The 18304-nt window shown below is 36.8% G+C and overlaps 1 protein-coding gene across 4 annotated transcripts in view; it reads left to right on the forward strand.

Annotated features, from left to right (window-relative positions):
• Positions 1 to 18304, forward strand: part of LOC127627449 (cell adhesion molecule 1-like) — a 479283-nt gene that overhangs the window by 379108 nt on the left and 81871 nt on the right. For all 4 annotated transcript variants that reach the window (XM_052103833.1, XM_052103830.1, XM_052103831.1 and 1 more), the window contains one exon: positions 11943 to 12089. In XM_052103833.1, coding sequence (XP_051959793.1) covers positions 11943 to 12089 — 147 coding nt within the window. The remainder of the gene's footprint in view (positions 1 to 11942; positions 12090 to 18304) is intronic.

The following is an 18304-nucleotide window of genomic DNA, read 5'->3' on the forward strand; positions in this document are numbered from 1 at the left end:
CCAGTGGACAGAACGCCTGTCTTCTTTTCTGGTAGCATGTGGGGACACTCCATCGCTCCAGGCGGTCGGGGAGTCCCGTCCCTCCTCGCCTCGCGGACGGCGGCCGTTCCCCACATCCGGGCGGTCGGGCTACTCTGTCCCCCGGCAGATGGCACCGGTGCTCCACTGGGTGGATGGCAGTGTCGAGGACTTTACGACGGGCATCCCTCCTCCCTCCCAGGTTTCGGCACCAGTGTAAAAAGGATAAAGGGCAAGGAGGTGGCGAGAACCTTCTTAACAATATAAATAATATTTAATCAAATAATAAGACACACACAAACACATACAGGGCAGCTGCAATTCTGTAATTCTCTCTCTCTCGAACTCTCATCACCGGTCACCTTTATCCCTCACGAGCCCCATCGGGCTGATAGGGGACCGGGCGTGTGTCATTCCAGCCCAGCCCCGCACTCCTCCACTCCACATATACGCTTTTTTAAGTTTTTTCCAAAGCATATTTCTATATTTTTGGTCGGGGTGCCATAAAGAAAACACCATAAAGGGGTGTCGTAGTTTAATAAAGTTTGGAAACCACTGCTCTAGAGTGTTAGTCAACATTCACTTTTATTGCATTTCTTTTTTGTTTTATGCACTTAGGCTAACTTTCTGCCTAAAATCCTAAAATACTGTTCTACTGAAGAAAGAAAGTAATTTAGTTTTGAATAATCTCTGGGTGAGTAAATGACAGAATTTTTATTTTTGGGTGACCTATCCCTTTAATAAATCAAAACACAAAGGGCAGAGGATGTGTTGAACTTTGAATGAAGGGCTTTCCTATTCTTCAAAAATCTGGTGGAGTTTTCTGCAGCCTCAGATTGCGTGTGGGTCTACTCATCAGCCCAGAGGAAGGAATGATGCTTCTCTTTGAGTGTCAGCCCACATTAGAACGGAAAACTAGACACCCGCCTTGGGCTGGACCTGAAGCGAGGCGATCATTCAGACAGACAGTATTACGGCCAGCAACTTTAGCCCACACTCCAGCAGCCCTTTTACGATAAATGCCTTTCTCCTCCACAGTCTATCAGCCCAAACATGCTGAGGCATAGGAGAAATTTCACCCCACACACACACACACACACATTCCACTTGGCAAAGGCTCTCTATTTTTTTGCCTTGCTATTCAGTTACTAATCGAAGCCAAGTTATTTGTATGGGTATAAATTAAAAGTGAAGACGCTCCCAAGAGGGATTGGGTGGATCCCAGTCCTTGTTAAAGGCCCTAGTCCTTCATGACCTTCTGCTTGGTTTATGCCTCTTTTTCTCTCTCTTTCTCCTCCAACTCTGCTTGTAAACAGAACACTCTCCTACCAAAGAAATATACTAGCACATAATACTAAATAGCAGACCGTGCTGATGCTGCTCCTATCAATGTGTTTGCTGGCTGCTGTGAAATTACTGTAAAATGATCCAGAAGAACAGTGCTAGCTAAAAACTTTAGCACCCAATAACACTAAAAGTACATGGTAGTGCAATGCAAAAATGTTGTCTCCATGTTGTCATCGCTCAGCGTGACAGATGGAATTTTGGCACTTATCGAGTCAATAATGGGGGGGGGGTGCTGTGCTGTCATGTATTTATTATTAGAGGACACAGCAGCTAATAATAAAACTCAAAAGGAAATATAAGACAGAATGGTAGCCTCAGACCACATTTTCACTGCATCTCTTTTCCAAAGTACAATGAAAGTGAATGGTTACTGCAACTTTTTCCATACAATGAAAGTGATTATCCTAACATTTTTTGTTTTCCATGAAAGAAAGAAAGTTCCTGTAATATGCAAATATGTAAGCCATTTGTGTGTTGACAGAGTAGATGATAATGTAACGAATTATAAAAAAAACATGTGTCGAACTATAACAGACCAATCTTTAAATATTAAAAATGTTTGAAAACTGCAGAAACATTTATTAATGCCAACATATATTAAACATACGGTATAAAAGATACAAACAAAATAGCTTAAAATCTCCTAAAATAATAGTATATCATGAATATATTGAAGTTTAAGCTACTTTTCAGAAGTTACTGTATTATGAATTCATTCATTATAAATATTCCATGCTTTAGCTGTTTTTTTGTATATTTTATTGCGTGTAGCATGTTTTTTTTTCTACACAAGTTTCACATTATGATTAGCGCATAACTTAGTTCATGTTTAACTGTTCATTCATTATCTATGCAGATGTACTGTCAATTGTAATATTGCATATATGTTGTGGAAACAGTGATTCATCTAAAAAAAATAGGATACGTTTGAGTGAGGTAATTAACCTGTTTGAAAAGTGGTTCATTTTGCCGGTGTTCAGCTGTTCCTGTTAACGCAGCTCAAGCGCAGAAATCCCCAACATACTGGTTTACATGAATCAATTGTTTCTAGATGTTTCTCCTAGATGTTTCTTGTTCTTGATGTTTGTTGTTTCTTGTTTGTGCACTGTTAATATCTTGCAGCATAATTTTTTCGTGACATGTTTTCTTCAACAATATCTTTTTATTAAAATAATTTAATTATCATCATAATGCATCTGTTCGTGATCGCTGGCAAAATCAAAAACCATTCGTCAGTGAATATATTCATCATTAATTTAGTTGACGAGGCTAACGATGCTTTGTGGTACTATCAAAACACTGTTTATTTGAGAATCCTGACCAGCCTGACACAGCAGCATTCGCTCAACCAATGGCATGAGTTTGGTGTCGGACTATCTGTTTGTCGACCAATGGAAGTGTTGGGGAACCCTGTGTTGCAATGAAGGAGGTCACAGGAGCAGGATCTAAACGCAGCTTCTTTAATAACAATAAAAAAGAATACAAGGCTGAATAAACGCAGAAACAGGGCAAGACAGGAAACCAGGAAGTAAAACAAAAGTAAACAAACAGGACTGGAACCGGAGCATGAACAGGGGAGAAGCATTAACAACCAACAAGAAATAAACAGACAAAAGGGCATTATATATATGATAAATGAAGTAATAGAAGACAGGTGAAAAAAATGGGGTAGAGATCAGGGCAAGGAATCATAGGAAGTGTATTCCAGGGCGACACAGATGACAGAGGCTAAACACAGGGCAAACAACAGAGAATCGTAACACTCTGTTTGAAAACAGCTATTTTTGGAATTCCATTTTGTGACACAAGTGGCGTAAAATTTTCTCGCACCACCTTTAAAAACCCCCTTCTCTCTCTCTCTCTCTGTCTCCTTTGGAGAGAGGCTTTCTATGTCGCTGCTTCCCCTGACCTTAAGGACGTGCCTCTACCACAAGGACTCCTTGTTCTGCCTCTTTGCCTGTGATGTCATCGGTGTGAACACGTGTGAGGCTTCTGTTTTGTTTTTTTGTTTTTTTGCTGATCGATAGAGGAAGATGTGAGGCGGTGGACAGATAATCTCCTGCAGCCTGCATGGGGATTCTTATCCTTGTGTGCACAAATATTGCCAAGATGAGGATAGGTTCTAGGAGACAATGCAAATAAACTGCAAACTAGCCACACAATCTCAGCTCAAGGATGTTGTGTCTAGATGGATGCTGAAGAGAGGCTGTGTGACTCCTGCACAGCTCAGTGATTCCAGAGTGAAGGACAGGTGCTGGAGGTCCTCATGGGGCACCGGCCTGCTGAGAGCAGGAATGCTGGGAAGGAATGAAAGTGGGAGGGAGAGTGGGAGGGAGAGAGGGAGGGAGAGCGAGGAGCAGAGCAAGTCCTTCTCTGTTCTTCTGCAGTATTTATCTTACCTGCTTTCTAGTTCTATGTGATTATTCCCAAATATCTTAATCGATGAAAAATTCCATTCCAAAACTCTGTTGTGACTAAATGGTCGCATTTTGCAACTGTTTTTTCCATCAGTGCAACTAAATTTTGTTATAGGTTGCACTGGTGCAACTATAGAGTTGGCCAAATATCTCTCTCCAATTATGTGCTGTCATTTCCTGTTAAGCCAAATCAAATGGCAAATACATCAAGAGCGGAATGAAACAGCGCATTCCACTTCCTGGGCCAATAATCAGCATGGTTCAATGGACAGAGTAGCGAAACCAAAGCAGGTGCGTTACTTGCGTAACAGCCTTGAGCTGCTAAAGGAATATTCCATGTACAAGAGGTACAACATTTACCTCCAGGTACAGCATTTGTGGCATATTGATTATGAAAATGTTTTATTTTTTATTTTTGACCACTTCAAATTGCCTTAATAAAAATATTTTTTATATATATATATATATATATATATATATAAAATCTGGATTCCAGTGAGGCACTTACAATGGAAGAGAATGGTGACCAATCCGGTAACATTAAAATACTCATCATGTCAAAAGTATAGTCCATTGTTATAAAATAATTTTTCTACATAAAGTTATAGCCAATTTTACAACTAAAATTACCCTTAAACACTAAAATGACAGTGAAAACGATTATTTAAACAACTTTACAGCTCAAATAATACAGGAGTTTTAACTGAGTAATTAATGTAAGTGCTTTTATAAAATTATAAGCTTCACATTTCTGCCTTTAAACCCTCCAATACTTGGCCCCCATTCACTTACATTTTAAGTGCTTCAATGTAAACATTTTTAAAGTTTTGCATTTTTTTAAGAAAATTATTTCAGTGGTAATCAGCATTATTCCACAAATGCTGTCGATTGAGCTTGACTTGTTTTGAACCTGGAATATTCATTCATGCAGCACAGAACATTACAGCATTGTGAGAACCAGTGAGAAGTATGCAGCGAAACCTATTTGAATTCAGCGTGAAATTTTCTGGTGAAAACCTTTGCTGAGTAAACTTGTTTAAAACCACATTAAATGACCCAACATTCTAAACAACACTGACTAGATGAACAGATCAAAACACTGTGACATGCACAGACATAAATTAGAATACTTCACACATTACATTTCAAATGTGGACAAAGTTAATTTTCCTTCTGTGTAAAATCGGTTGTCTTCTAATGCTCTCTGATTGTAAGAAAAGATAACTGGATTTTTCCACCTTTACAAATTCCAAATCTGAACTTTTATCACTAATAGCCTGATAGAATATGTTAAATATTGCCAACTCAGTCACACTTACAGAATAATTTAGCCTTATATAAATTAGGTGTTAACTTTTTATTGATGTTATAGATAACCTTTCTGTTTCTAATACCAGTAAATGTACATCTGAATCCAAAATGAAAACCAATGTCTTACTATCGTGTGAGCATTTAAGTGAGATAAAATACGCAATATTTTTGCCAATTGCCTTTTTGTTTTTTGTAATACAATAATATCACTTGTATAATTTATAATTAGTTTCTGTCTTTAAATTTTTAATCAAAGGTCCATAATTTTCATCCCTAAGCCCCATTTCTTTATATCTCTTGCTTTTCTGTTGTTCTCTGGCCTTTTGTTTATCTGGTCTTGTTTGTTTATCCGATTCCGTGGAGATTCAGTCACATAGGCACAAGTCTTCTCTTCCTCTCCCTCCACTGAGAGAGATTTCTAAATGAGCAAGCAGGGGTGGCAAGGCCCCTTGTGTAGCGCCCGCCCCCATTGACTCTCTGACGCATTAATCACCAGGCTGCCATCCATCCCATGCCACATTCCACTGCTGCTCCCATCCAAACAGCATTTTACCCTTCGTTAGCAATAGTATCATAGTCATTTTCTTAGCCGTACATTTGTGTGAAATTTTTACGGTGGCTCCTAAGTGTATGCACAGAGTGGGAGGGAGTCTTTGTGACTGTGGGGTCTAGGGCTTGCGGAGCCTTTGAGGGAACTCACTGCGGTGTGTTCCAGTGAGAGGAGTAGAAGTTCAGATTACACTCTGCATTTAATATCTTGCATGTAAAACAAGTTTCTATTCTTCCTAAATAAACACAACAAACCTGAAAGACTCTCAAGGGTCCATTGCTGGAACTTCCAACATGTGTATATATATATATTAAATGCATTCTGCTCACGCTGCTATCACTGCTATATTATTTTAAACAAAGATATATATATATATCACTGAAAAGCAGTGTTTAGTCGCCCATTAAGCTCATGAAAACATACTACGTGATCATGAGGAAATATTACATCAAGATGTAGATTGGGATGCACGTGCGAAATACTTAATTTTTATAAAATATAAATATAAAAAATATTTAAGATTCCACACAATTTCGTGATCAGTAATCATATAAGCACATTTATGACAACTGTGTTACTCATTTTGTACAAAAGGACTGGTTTTCTTTCATTAAAGCACTTTCACAAAATGCTCTGTGAAAATTCACATACAGGATCATAGGGTTTTCAAAATTTTATGCTGATAATATAATTTTAATGAAAAAATAAAGAAAGATTAAATTAGAAAAATGTAAAATAGAGACATTTTCACAAGTGGATAATTATGCGATAATATAATCAGCCAATCACTTGGCAGTAAATGCATAAAATCATGCATAAGGAGTGGTGGTGGTGTAGTGGTCTAAGCACATAACTGGTAATCTGGTAATCAGAAGGATGCTGGTTCAAGCCCCACAGCCACCACCATTGTGTCCTTGAGCAAGGCACTTAACTCCAGGTTGCTCTGGGGGGGATTGTCCCTGTAATAATTGCACTGTAAGTCACTTTGGATAAAAGCGTCTGCCAAATGCATAAATGTAAATGTAAATATACGGGTCAGGAGCTTCAGTTAATGATTACATCAACCATCAGAATGGGGAAAAAAATGTGATCTCAGTGATTTCTACAGTAGCATGATTGTTGGTACCAGATGGGCCGTTTTGAGTTTTTCTTCAACTGCCGATCTCCTGGGATTTCCACATGCAACAATCTCTTGAGTTTACTCAGAAAGTGCCAAAAACAACCTCCAGTGAGCAGCAGTTCTGTGGACTGAAATGTCTTGTTGATGGGAGAGGTCAAATGAGAATGGCCAGACTGGTTCGAGCTGACAGAAAGGCAACGGTAACTCAGATAACCACTCTGTACAATTTTAGTGAGCAGAATAGCATCTCAGAATGCACAACATGTCGAACCTTGAGGCAGATGGGCTACAACAGCAGAAGACCATGTCGGGTACTTTATTAAGACCTTAGTGTTCTTAATAAAGTGCTCAGTGAGTGTATATACACAGTTTTAGTAATACTAGCATTATGTGTAAATTCATTTTGCGATTATAAAATGTCTCATGCATACCAATGAATTTCTCCTCAAAATCAAATGTTATTTTATTTTTAACTTATTTTATTTACATGTCACTGTTGCTGAAGCTTAGCCTCAAGTTTACACCTGATTGGTTCATGTCAGTGAACACTCTTGAGATGTTGTGCAACTTCGCCACTTCCATTGTATGCAGCCTCAAGCCGCTGTTGTGCAACACATCATTGGTCACAGTGTAGACACTGTGCTAATTGCGACTTTATTGGCATATTCAGATAAACTGTCAGCATTAACGATGAAAATATAAACTAGGTTTAAGAAGCAGGGAGTCCAGTAATACAAAAGTAGTTCACACAAATGGAATACACTCCTTCAAAAAGTTAAACGCTCCGTAACCATGGAGTTCTCTATTAGACAGACTGTATTATTTGAGCAAGAACAATGACCTTTAGGCTTTAGAGTAGTGATGGGTATCAGTGATCCCAGCACACAGGTTAATGTGAATCTCACTCTTGTACAATCACAAGCATTTATACCTAATTCAAAGTCATGGTTTTCCTCTCTCACACATGCTGTTTATAAAAAAAAGTGCAACAGGCAGGATGAGCTATTGAGGCGGACAGTAGAGTGCTTTGACCTTTTCAGCACGGCTGTGCACTCCTGCATTACCCTGTTCTCTGTCACACACACACACACACACACACACACACACACACACACACACACACATTCACTCTGGGTGTTCCTCTGATTTGATGTATGAAGGTTGCTGGGATTGCGTTGGGCCTGTAGTGATATAAATGGCTTGTCTGCCTCGCTGAGAGTGGAGTATCGTCCTCTGACAGCTTTAATCTAGACCAAAATGATCAATGTACTGTGCTACTTATTTTGAATGTCGTAATTAAATACAGAGATAATGTCACGGATCTGTTTGAACAAGTTATGCAAATGCACCGCACACAGATTTCTTTGCCATTTCTGCAATGCCTTGTTTGTTGTTGACACATGCACGGAAAGCTAATTCTTACGAGGGCCCTTTTTTGATGGTCTTTGCCTGAGCATTAGGGCTAATGAATGCGTCATTTAAATAGGAATTCATCATCTGTTCAGTCGTTCTAGCTCCAGTGACAACAATTAGCCTAATTAAACCGAGCTGCACGCCAATAATCAATAATAATTTGGAGCCTTATCAAGTTTAATGTCTGTTTTAATACGGCATGATCCGTGCACAAGATTTGCTTAAAATGTAATATATCTGGGGTAATTTCTCATAATAGTTACCCAAGGAAGATGCATATTAACATATGATATGGTTTTGTTTACCAAAATTATCCTTCCTATTCTGCATACAGTTTTTTCTTTTAATGTAAATAAAATGTTTACTTTTTTTCCCTCCCTTTTTGAGTTTGACTCATTGGCATACCCTAGTGGTTCATGTCTGTTCCTTCAGTAGGTTTATGTAGGCCACATGATTTCCTGAAGCTTTAGGGTAAGAATTTGCTTTCCAGAGCATTAATGGTTAAGTTATACCTGGCCAAGGTTTGCTCCCAAAGATTTCACAGAACTTTTTAAAAGTAACAGAGATGTGCAGCATCTCAGGAGGTCTACTGATGATTAGAATCAGCCCACATAACATAATGGCATCCAGCTCATCACCCCAGATTTGCTCAAAGTAAACATCAAAATGGCTAATTACATGTAAGTTGAGTTATCCCTTGAATACTGTACATTTAAATGAGGAAGATTTGAGGTAAAAGTGCTCAGCCAAGACTGGAGTTATGGGATTTTAAGTGGGAAGATAAAAGAAGGGTTGGGTAATAAAACAAAATTGCAGTAATTTGTAATGTAGGGTAGAGGAGTGTTTCAAAGGTTTTACATTAGACATCGAGTAGTGACCAAACACAGCACCAAATTTGTATATTGAATAAAGAACAAAACAAAATGTAATTTAAAACAATCATTGAAATTACTAATATTACTATGAACTGTACATTCCCAACAAAATGGGCCCTAAATAAATTATTTGGCTGAATTGAAAACAGACATTTTTGTTTGTAAATATATTTAGAATTTTGATGCGGTGTTCTCGGCAGAAAATAATGCATTGCAAAAAACGAATTGTGTTAAGCACTGTTTATCAAAGCAAAAGAAAACAAACACAAAGGATATGGGAAGCATCCTCATTTTCAAAAAAGTCATAAACCGGTTTAATCTTCTTACTATGTGTGATTAAATGATTCGTTCCATTGTATTATTTGCATTTATCTTTTTTCTGCTATTGGTGACCGTTTCAGAACACATTTGTGACAAGTGTTTGGGTCACGACCCACCAGTTAGTACATTTTTGTTTTAATACTTCTTAACATCAACGTGTTTTCCCAAGTATGTGGTAATTAAGAGCGTTTTCAATAGTGCTACCATTCTAGTGTGGAAAAGAGGTGTAAATTTAGAAAAAGTGGTGTTTTGAAACAAAAACATAATAGTGTTTAAAATAAGTTAATGTGTGTACTTGTTCTGCTGTTGTCAATTTGAATAACAAGCATGAGTCAATCACAAATCTAATTATGATTTTGTATTCTGTTCTTGTGTTGCTAGTCACTGTTATCTCCTTAGCTAGCTCTAACAAATGCAAAATGTTTCAGTGTATTTCGATTTTTCCTATAGAGCTTGCCAATGTGTTTACCCTTTCCATGCATCTTCTGTCACTTAGCATGATTACCACCCACCAGCTGACGGGCCACGGAGTGTCCAACATGTAATACAGTCTCTGTGACAACCGCTGTAGCACACTTAACCTTCATCCATAACCCCTCTCTCAGATAAACAGCCTTTAAATTTGCATTTCCAATCCAGTCCTCTCAATCAACATCTCATCCTTTTTTACAAGTCTTTAGGAAGTGGCTCTCTTGCGAGGTTCATTTGTTTTGGTCTGTTTTGACTTTGTGTTACTGGCAGGCTGATTGAATTCAGTTTTGTTAAACTGTCTTCCCTTATCTGTCGCCATCGCACGATCTGATTGCATTCTTCCCTTCTGCTTTAAGTGACAGGGCTGTTTAGGGGTGCCTGACAACTGAGGCATGCAAATTAGCAGTTGATGGTGTCTTAAAGTCATGTCACATTTCACATTTATATATTTATTTATCTCCAGCTTTGGCCCATTCATGTTTTATCTCGGCTCTGTTGGGTAGGCAGCTGTGGGTGTTATTTATTTATCCCAGGGAGTCACCGCAAAAACCAATATAGAGACTGGATAATTTTAGCCTTTTGAAAATATACAGATATATACCGCATATATTTATACACAAATATTTAAGTTTTTACTCTAATGCCAACAGCATTTGTGGTGTAATGTTGATTAATCTAAAAAAAGATTTATTCGACTTGTCCCTACTTTTATTAAAAAAAAAAAAAAAAAAAAAGAAGAAGAAGAAAAAATTGAGGTTAAAGTCAGGCACTTACAATGGAAGGAAGGTTTAAAGGCAGAAATGCTTATAAAATTATTAAAATACTTCCATTAATGTGTGTATAATACATTGAGTATTTTAACCTTTATGGATTGGCTCCATCCACTTCCATTGTAAGTGCCTCACTGTAACCTAGATTTTTTTTTATGTATTTTTGTGTTAAACAACATCATGACACAAATGCTGTTGATTGAGCCTAACTTGTACTGAACCAGAAATATTCCATTAATTTTAGATCAACGGCAAAGTCATTATGAACATATTAATGAATATTATTCTCGCAAGTCGCAAGACAAGGAAGGATTGCAAAACTAGTCTAATGGCATGGTATTTAGGAAACTTAATGGCTAAATTTAATTGTGATATTCACAATATTGCTTCATTTTAGATCTCCCACCCTTAGTGAATTATATATTGCAATATATCGCCCAGCCCTACTCTGATGGAGCTGTGTCTTAATGATCTGTCCTTATTTATAGCTTCGTTGCCCTGAGGCTATCTCAAAAACATACATTTTGAGAGGTGCTTCTAGCTTTTGTTCAACAAGTCAAGGTCTGACGCCTCCAATGCTTTTATCATGTGGTGATCTGATCCAGAGAGGGGATTTGGACCAAGCATGTGTAACATGAAAACAGGCAATCTCATGAAGCACACACTATACAGGAAAGAGAGAGAAAAAACACTTTCACACTCTGTTGGATATTCACACCCACTCTAGCTGTGATTTGCCACCTGCTCTTCATTGTGCACTCATGTAAGTGTGAGATTGTGGGTTCAGTTTATGCAGGGTTACATCTCTGCATTAAGGAAATGGACAGTGGTGCCATTTTTTCCCAGTTTTTTCTTTCATTTTGTTTGTTGCCCCCACTAGTGGTTGACCAATTGGAGGTTTTCAATGAGAGTTCCCTGTTCAGGTTGGCTGACATCATGCCATTGAGATGACACACTGCTGCTGAATGGCCTCCATGCATCTCTGTGTGCATGCATGACTTTGAAAGGACAGTTTTGGAAAGAGAGGACATGTCATTGGCAGAAGTTTCAGAATGGCTAACATTGCTTATAGCAACTTAATTGTGACGAACTACACTTGTTGTTACTCTGCTTGGACACTTGTTAAAGCCATTTCAAAAACGTATGAGATGTGAAGTTATTTATTCATTATTAGTTAATAATTATTAAATTAACACATTGTATACAACGTATACTAAAAACTCACCCCCAAAAAATGTGCCGTATATATTTATTGGCCTATATGTACTTTCTACATACCAGCCTTTATTTCACTCTCCACCTTTCTTTTCTCTTTCTCTCCCTTTGCAGTCCAAAGCCAGAACCTTGTAACGGACAACGTTTCAGTGGTGGAAGGGGAGACAGCCACAATCAGCTGTCGAGTCAAAAACAACGACGACTCCGTCATCCAGCTCCTCAATCCCAACAGACAGACCATTTACTTCAGAGACGTCAGACGTGAGTTCACACACCCACTTGCAGATACATACACAAACAGCCCACTCTTACCAGGAAGCTTCCCTGATGGACTGGAAGTGTTTAGAAATCAGAGTAATCCACTGCCCTTTTGAGGGCAGGAGATAGAGAACTCCAGTTGGTCAGGGCATGTTATTTTGTCAGCCTTATGCCTTGTTCTCGTGTGATCTGTCTTACCAAAGAACTTTCTGATATATTCCTACCGCTGCACTGTATAATTATAGTGGAGTCTTTGTCTTCCACACTTCTCTGAAACACAGGGAATATCAGGGAATTTTTAAAGGAATATTCCATACAAGTTAAGCTCAATCAACAGCATTTGTTGCATAATGTTGATTACCACAAAAATGTAAAGAAAAAGAAAAAAGAAAAAAGAAATCAAGTGTACATTGAGGCACTTACAATTGAAGTGATTGGGTCTAATTTGAAGTTTATACATTTATAAAAGCACTTACATCATTGCTCTGTTAAAACGTGTGTATTTGAGCAGTAAAGTTTCTTAAATCTGTCAAACTGTTGTTTTGGGGTGTACAGTGTTACATCGTCATGGCAACAAACTTGTAAAATTGGATATAACTTTATGCAGAAAAGGTTAGTTAGTGATTTTATCACACACTTTAACCCAGATTTTGCTTCTTTTTTTTTTTTAAGAAATGGAGGGACAAGTCAAAATTATTTTTTGTGTTAATCAACATCGTGCCATAATTGCTGTCGATTGAGCTTAACTAGTATTGAACCTGAAATATTCCTGTTGTTATAACCCTATATGACTTTCTTTCTTTTTCATAACACAAAGGGAGAAATTGTGAGAAAATGCTGTGCTCTGTGATGTCATACAATGGCAGTTTATGGTGACCACCTCTTCAAGCTTCAAAAGAATGTAAAAGTATAAATCAGAATTCTAATAAATTATTCCATGAGACTCGTGATTGTTATGAACGCATGTGATAAGGTTTGGTGAGAAACAAACCAAAATCAAATTTATTATTTAGTGAAACTGTTCTGAATGTTGATCTCCTGTGCGTGTTCATGATAGCTCACAAGAGCAACAGTTCCCACAGCACCTTCGCGACATTGGGCCGTTCAAGCGAATACTTGTTTTGTTTATCTAAAAATAGGTACTACACAGCAATAGTGATGACAGAACACAAAACAGAGAACAGAACTTACTAAACATGTCTGAAGAGTTTATAGTTGAACAATTTATGCATTTCTATGCCCAGCCATATATTTTTTGATATTTGAAAATCAAACAGAAACATAGAGGAGGCTACAGGCAGCCACAGTCACACTGTGTCCTAACCTGATGGCAAACGGCACACAATAAAAGGTATATTTTCCATGGTAATCAGAGTTTTTGTCCTAACCAGCAGTGACAAGTGACAGTACATCACTTGTTTTCTATTTTCAGCATTGTTCGGGTAACTCCGTCCACTGTGAACTGGCACCAGTCCAAAAACTTCAGTCAAAAAAAGGCTTGGCATAGAAATGCATAAATTCTTCAAAAACTACAAACTCTTCAGCCATGTTAAGCAAGTTCTGTTCTTTGTTTTGAGTGCAGTTGTGTTGTGTTCACTGTGGCGGACCTGTTTTTAGATAAACAAGTTTTCACTTGAACGTCCCAATGACGTGAGGGAGTTTTGTGGTCCTATTATGAAAGTGCACTGGAGATCAACAGTCAGTGAATATTTTCACTAAATAATACAGTCGATTTAATTTTGTTTCTCACAAAACCTTATCGTATGCTTTCATAACAATCATCTGTCTCATGGAATCATTTATTAGAATTCTGAATGATACTTTTGCTTTCTTTTGTAGCTTGAAGTAGTCATCATAAACTGCCATTGTATGACATCACAAAGCACAGCATTTTCTCACAAGTTCTCTCTTTGTGATAAGAAAAAAAAAGAAAGTCATGTAGGGTTATAACAACACAGGAGTGAGTAAACAATTACTGAATTGTAATTTTTGGTTGAACTATGCATTTACATTTATGCATTTGGCAGACGCTTTTATCCAAAGCAAATTACAGTACACTTATTACAGGGTCAATCCCCCTGGAGCAACCTGGAGTTAAGTGCCTTACACAAGGACACAATGGTTGAGGCTGTGGGGATCGAACCGACAACCTTCTGTTTATTGTGCTTTAGCCCACTATGCCACCACCACTCCTAACTATACCTTTAAGTCATGGCAATTTCTGTAGTAAATATAGTGTACATTTTAGTTGTTATGCTGTGGTCTAAAATATCAGCTAGATATTGCTCTTGTGTTGAGTAAAACTTGCTCACAAACCATAAAATGTTGTTTGTCACACAATTGGTCAAACTGGTTCACAAATCATTCTGAATGATTAATTGCTGAAATGGTCTGAATGAAAATATTTTTTTTTAAATCATTAGCCAGTAATCACAGATGACTGTATTACATTGAAAAGTCATGGAAGTTCACTGGTAATGGAAAAAGTGAGGGAATCCTGTCTTAAATAGTTCCAAAGTGCTTTTGAGTCTAAATTCAATCAGGCACGTATCATGCCGTGTCAATGATATGGTGCCTGTCTCCACAAACGGCCTCCAGAAAGGTATGTCTTTTTTATTACAACTTTTTTCTATGAAATAATGATAAGCCTGAGTGAGGTGCCAGATCGAGTCATTTTCATCACCTTCCCTATAAACGGCACTGTGGTTTAAGACTGTTCCAGTCAAGGAGAGAGAACGGGAGAGCGGTCTGTCGCCTGAGGAACTGTCCTCATCAAGTAACGTTTAAAGTGATTGTGTGCCTGGTGCTCTCAGAGTTTGGATTAAGGTCCTCTGAACCGTCATTTTATCTCTTAGTTTTTAATCATTAGCAAGGCTCAGACTCCAGGTTTTTTGGTCCGTGCAAGGCCGTAATTATCGCCCGTCTTCTTAATAAAACTTTGATGGGCTCTTCTCAAAGTAACCATGGCCAGTAATCAAAATTGATTGCTGCCATTTAGAAGCAGCAGCATGTGTCTTGGAGCCTTTGGAATTAAACCCGAGAAAACAATACAAATGAGATTTGGAAGAGGAGCAGAAGAGCAAAGGAAAGGAAATGAGAAAGAATATGAGCAGAAGCTTGACGCAAACACAGAATTTAATATACAAGAAAAAAAGTTGATTAAAATAATTTTAGATAAAGTTTTTAGTCATAATTTTAGTCTTTTGATGAAAAATGTCTTTAAAGTGAGTCTTTATTTGTCATGTCATTTTTACTTTGACTGAAATGGTATATCATTTTAGTCAACTGAAATAATATATTTTAGTGGTTGATAATGTGTAAAATGACAAAAACGTGTGTCAAACTGTAACAGTCCACACTTTAATCAAATATTCAAACATTTTCTTAATTTAAACATATAAAAAAATAAAGAGACTACATACAAAGTACTGTGGGAAAACCTGAGCTCCTGAAATAAAAGCATATAGTGACTATACTGAATTATTAACTACTCTTTTCTTAATTCTTAGAGACTGTTATTCATTTTCTGTGGTTAGTTATTTTAGGGTATTGCATTGCATGTAGCATGTTTTTTTACAGAAATGGCGAATTCACAAAACAGGTTATGCAACGTAAGTTACACATATTATGACTAAGTTCAAGTTTACCTGTTCATTCACTTCATTGTCTGTACAGATGTAAGTTGTAATATTACATACAGTATATGTTGTTGATATAGTGATTAATCTCATCTATAAATAAATAGGATGCATTTGAGTGAGGTAATTAACTGTTTTTAAAGGAGTTCATTTTGCCGGTGTTCAGCAGGCTCAAGCACGGAAATCACTAACATATTGGATTATTGGATTAGATGAATACATATGTAATATTTTCTTCTATAAACAGATGTTTATCTCGATGTTTCTTCTTTATATATCTTGCACTGTTAAAGTTTGTAGTATTACTTTTTCATATCACGTTTTTGTCAACAATATGCTTTAATAATTATATAATTATTAGGGCTTTCGATTTAACGCGTTAATAACGTCCAATTAATTGTTCAAAAAATAACGCGTTAAAAAAATTTACGCAATTAATCGCATACTTTCCTGAGAAATTCCTGAGAATGCAAGCTTGTAGTACCACCTGTTTACTCCAGATGGCAGTAAGTGAAATTTCAGCTGTGTGAGCAACACACAGTTTATTACAGTGAACAAAACATTAACAACCCTTCAGCGGACACACAACACAAACATGCGTTACGTTCTTGCGTTCAAAACACTTGAAGGAGCGCAAATGTGAACTAAGAGATCTCAAGATGTGTTTAAATATTGAGTATTAAACTATATTTAACTTGACACAGTGACCTAAACATTTTATTTTTATGAAGGCAACACACCCGAGACGCGACCCAAGCATGTCTGACGCAGGTCATATGGTCTTTACCTCACAAATATTTAATTACCAAAAAGGTTAAGGAGGTGTCCTTTAAACTGTTACACCGTTTTTACCCAGTCAATCTTTATTTATAAACATGCTCCCTGAAATAGATCCACTTTGCTCCTTCTGTAATGCTGTAGATGAATCTGCCCCTCCCCTTTTTTGGAATGTGTCCACGCTGTAGTATTTTGGAGAACATTTTGTTTGTTTGTACGTACCTCTATTTTAACTAGTTTTTCTTTGCTTTATAAAGACGTTTTATTTGGTTTTCACAGTTTTGATAATTTAAGTTAATATTTTCTGATTAATCTGTTTATTTTTCTTGCCAAGTTTTTATACATAAGTGTACATTTATGTCTATAAAGCCCCTATTTGCAATTTTGTAAAGACTTGAAATATTATTTAAATCTTGTAACTTCAACAACTCCAAAGCATTGAAAACCATTGCACTATGTAATGAATATAATGTATTGGCATTATTTTAATATATATCTGTAGTATTGTGTACTATGTATACCCCTTGCTTGTTTCTAAAAAAAAATTAAATGTCTGACGCAGGTGTACATTGACGGGTCCTTAAACAAGCCCTCATAATAAATCTCCAACAGATTGACAAATTCACTTGTGAAATGGATTGCTGTGAACTGTGTGACAATGATTGATTTATGTTCAATAATATGGTAGTAAACAATACATTGTTTTCTAAAGCCGCTTTTTGAATGGTCTTATCAATGATTAACTCTTCTGCCACAAGAATGTAATGCATTTTAATTATCTGAATATTTTTTATTTATATATAATTTTTTAATATTTAACGATAACTATGTATAATTATTTAATCATTATATAATCATTATATATTGAATTATTGTTATATGAGGGGCTTCATCAGCAAATATTTGTGTATGCGATTAATCACGATTAATTAATCAGGACACCATGTAATTAATTCGATTAAAAATTGAAATCGATTGACGGTCCTAATAATGCAACTTTTTTGTTTCGTAATCATTGACAAAATCAAAAAACTCTTTGTCAACATGTTTTCGACAGTGTTTCGTTGACGAGACTGACACTAGCTGTCACTGAATGTTAATTCCTAGCTTTTTGTAATGTAAAAACTAGCTGTAGTTTAATCCGGCTCAGAAATACATTTTGGCTTAAATTCTTTGACTTTATTTTACTTACCAAATAACCAAATGCTTTCAACAGAAAATTGGAAACCATAAAACGCTCAGTTGATGATAGGTGTACGTAGAGTCCTCTAAATATTTTCAAGTATCTATTTCCCTTTTTTCAAGTACAGCACATTCTAAAACATTTTATATTAACCACAAAACTCAGAAGTCTTCATAAAATGGCTTGAGTAATTCAACACTAATCTAGACTAAATTTAGAAATGTTTTATGGTGATAGTAAAGTTGGAACATAAAGGCCCTTCTGAGCTCTTGGCTTCTCAGTAGGTGAAGGAAATGTGTGGGGGAAAAAACTGAAATTGTGAGATTCCTTGGCAGTATTCAGCGCTAGTTCAGTGGGAGGCATTAACCATTGTGGAGTTACTAAAGCACCTCCTCTTTACACACCTCTTACACCACCCACCTATTGCAAGGAGAAAGCAGCATTTATTCGTGTACTTATTTATTTCCATTTTTTTAGCAAAGACCTTTTCAGATGACTCACAACAGGGCTTAAATGCAATATCATGCACCGCTTAGACCTCCTTATTTGAAAAGAGTTTCAGACCATTTTATGGCATTACTAGGTAGCAAGAAAGTGGATGTGTGCAGTGAAACACATAT

This window comes from Xyrauchen texanus, chromosome 34, assembly GCF_025860055.1.
Source record: "Xyrauchen texanus isolate HMW12.3.18 chromosome 34, RBS_HiC_50CHRs, whole genome shotgun sequence".
NCBI classification, from domain to species: domain Eukaryota; kingdom Metazoa; phylum Chordata; class Actinopteri; order Cypriniformes; family Catostomidae; genus Xyrauchen; species Xyrauchen texanus.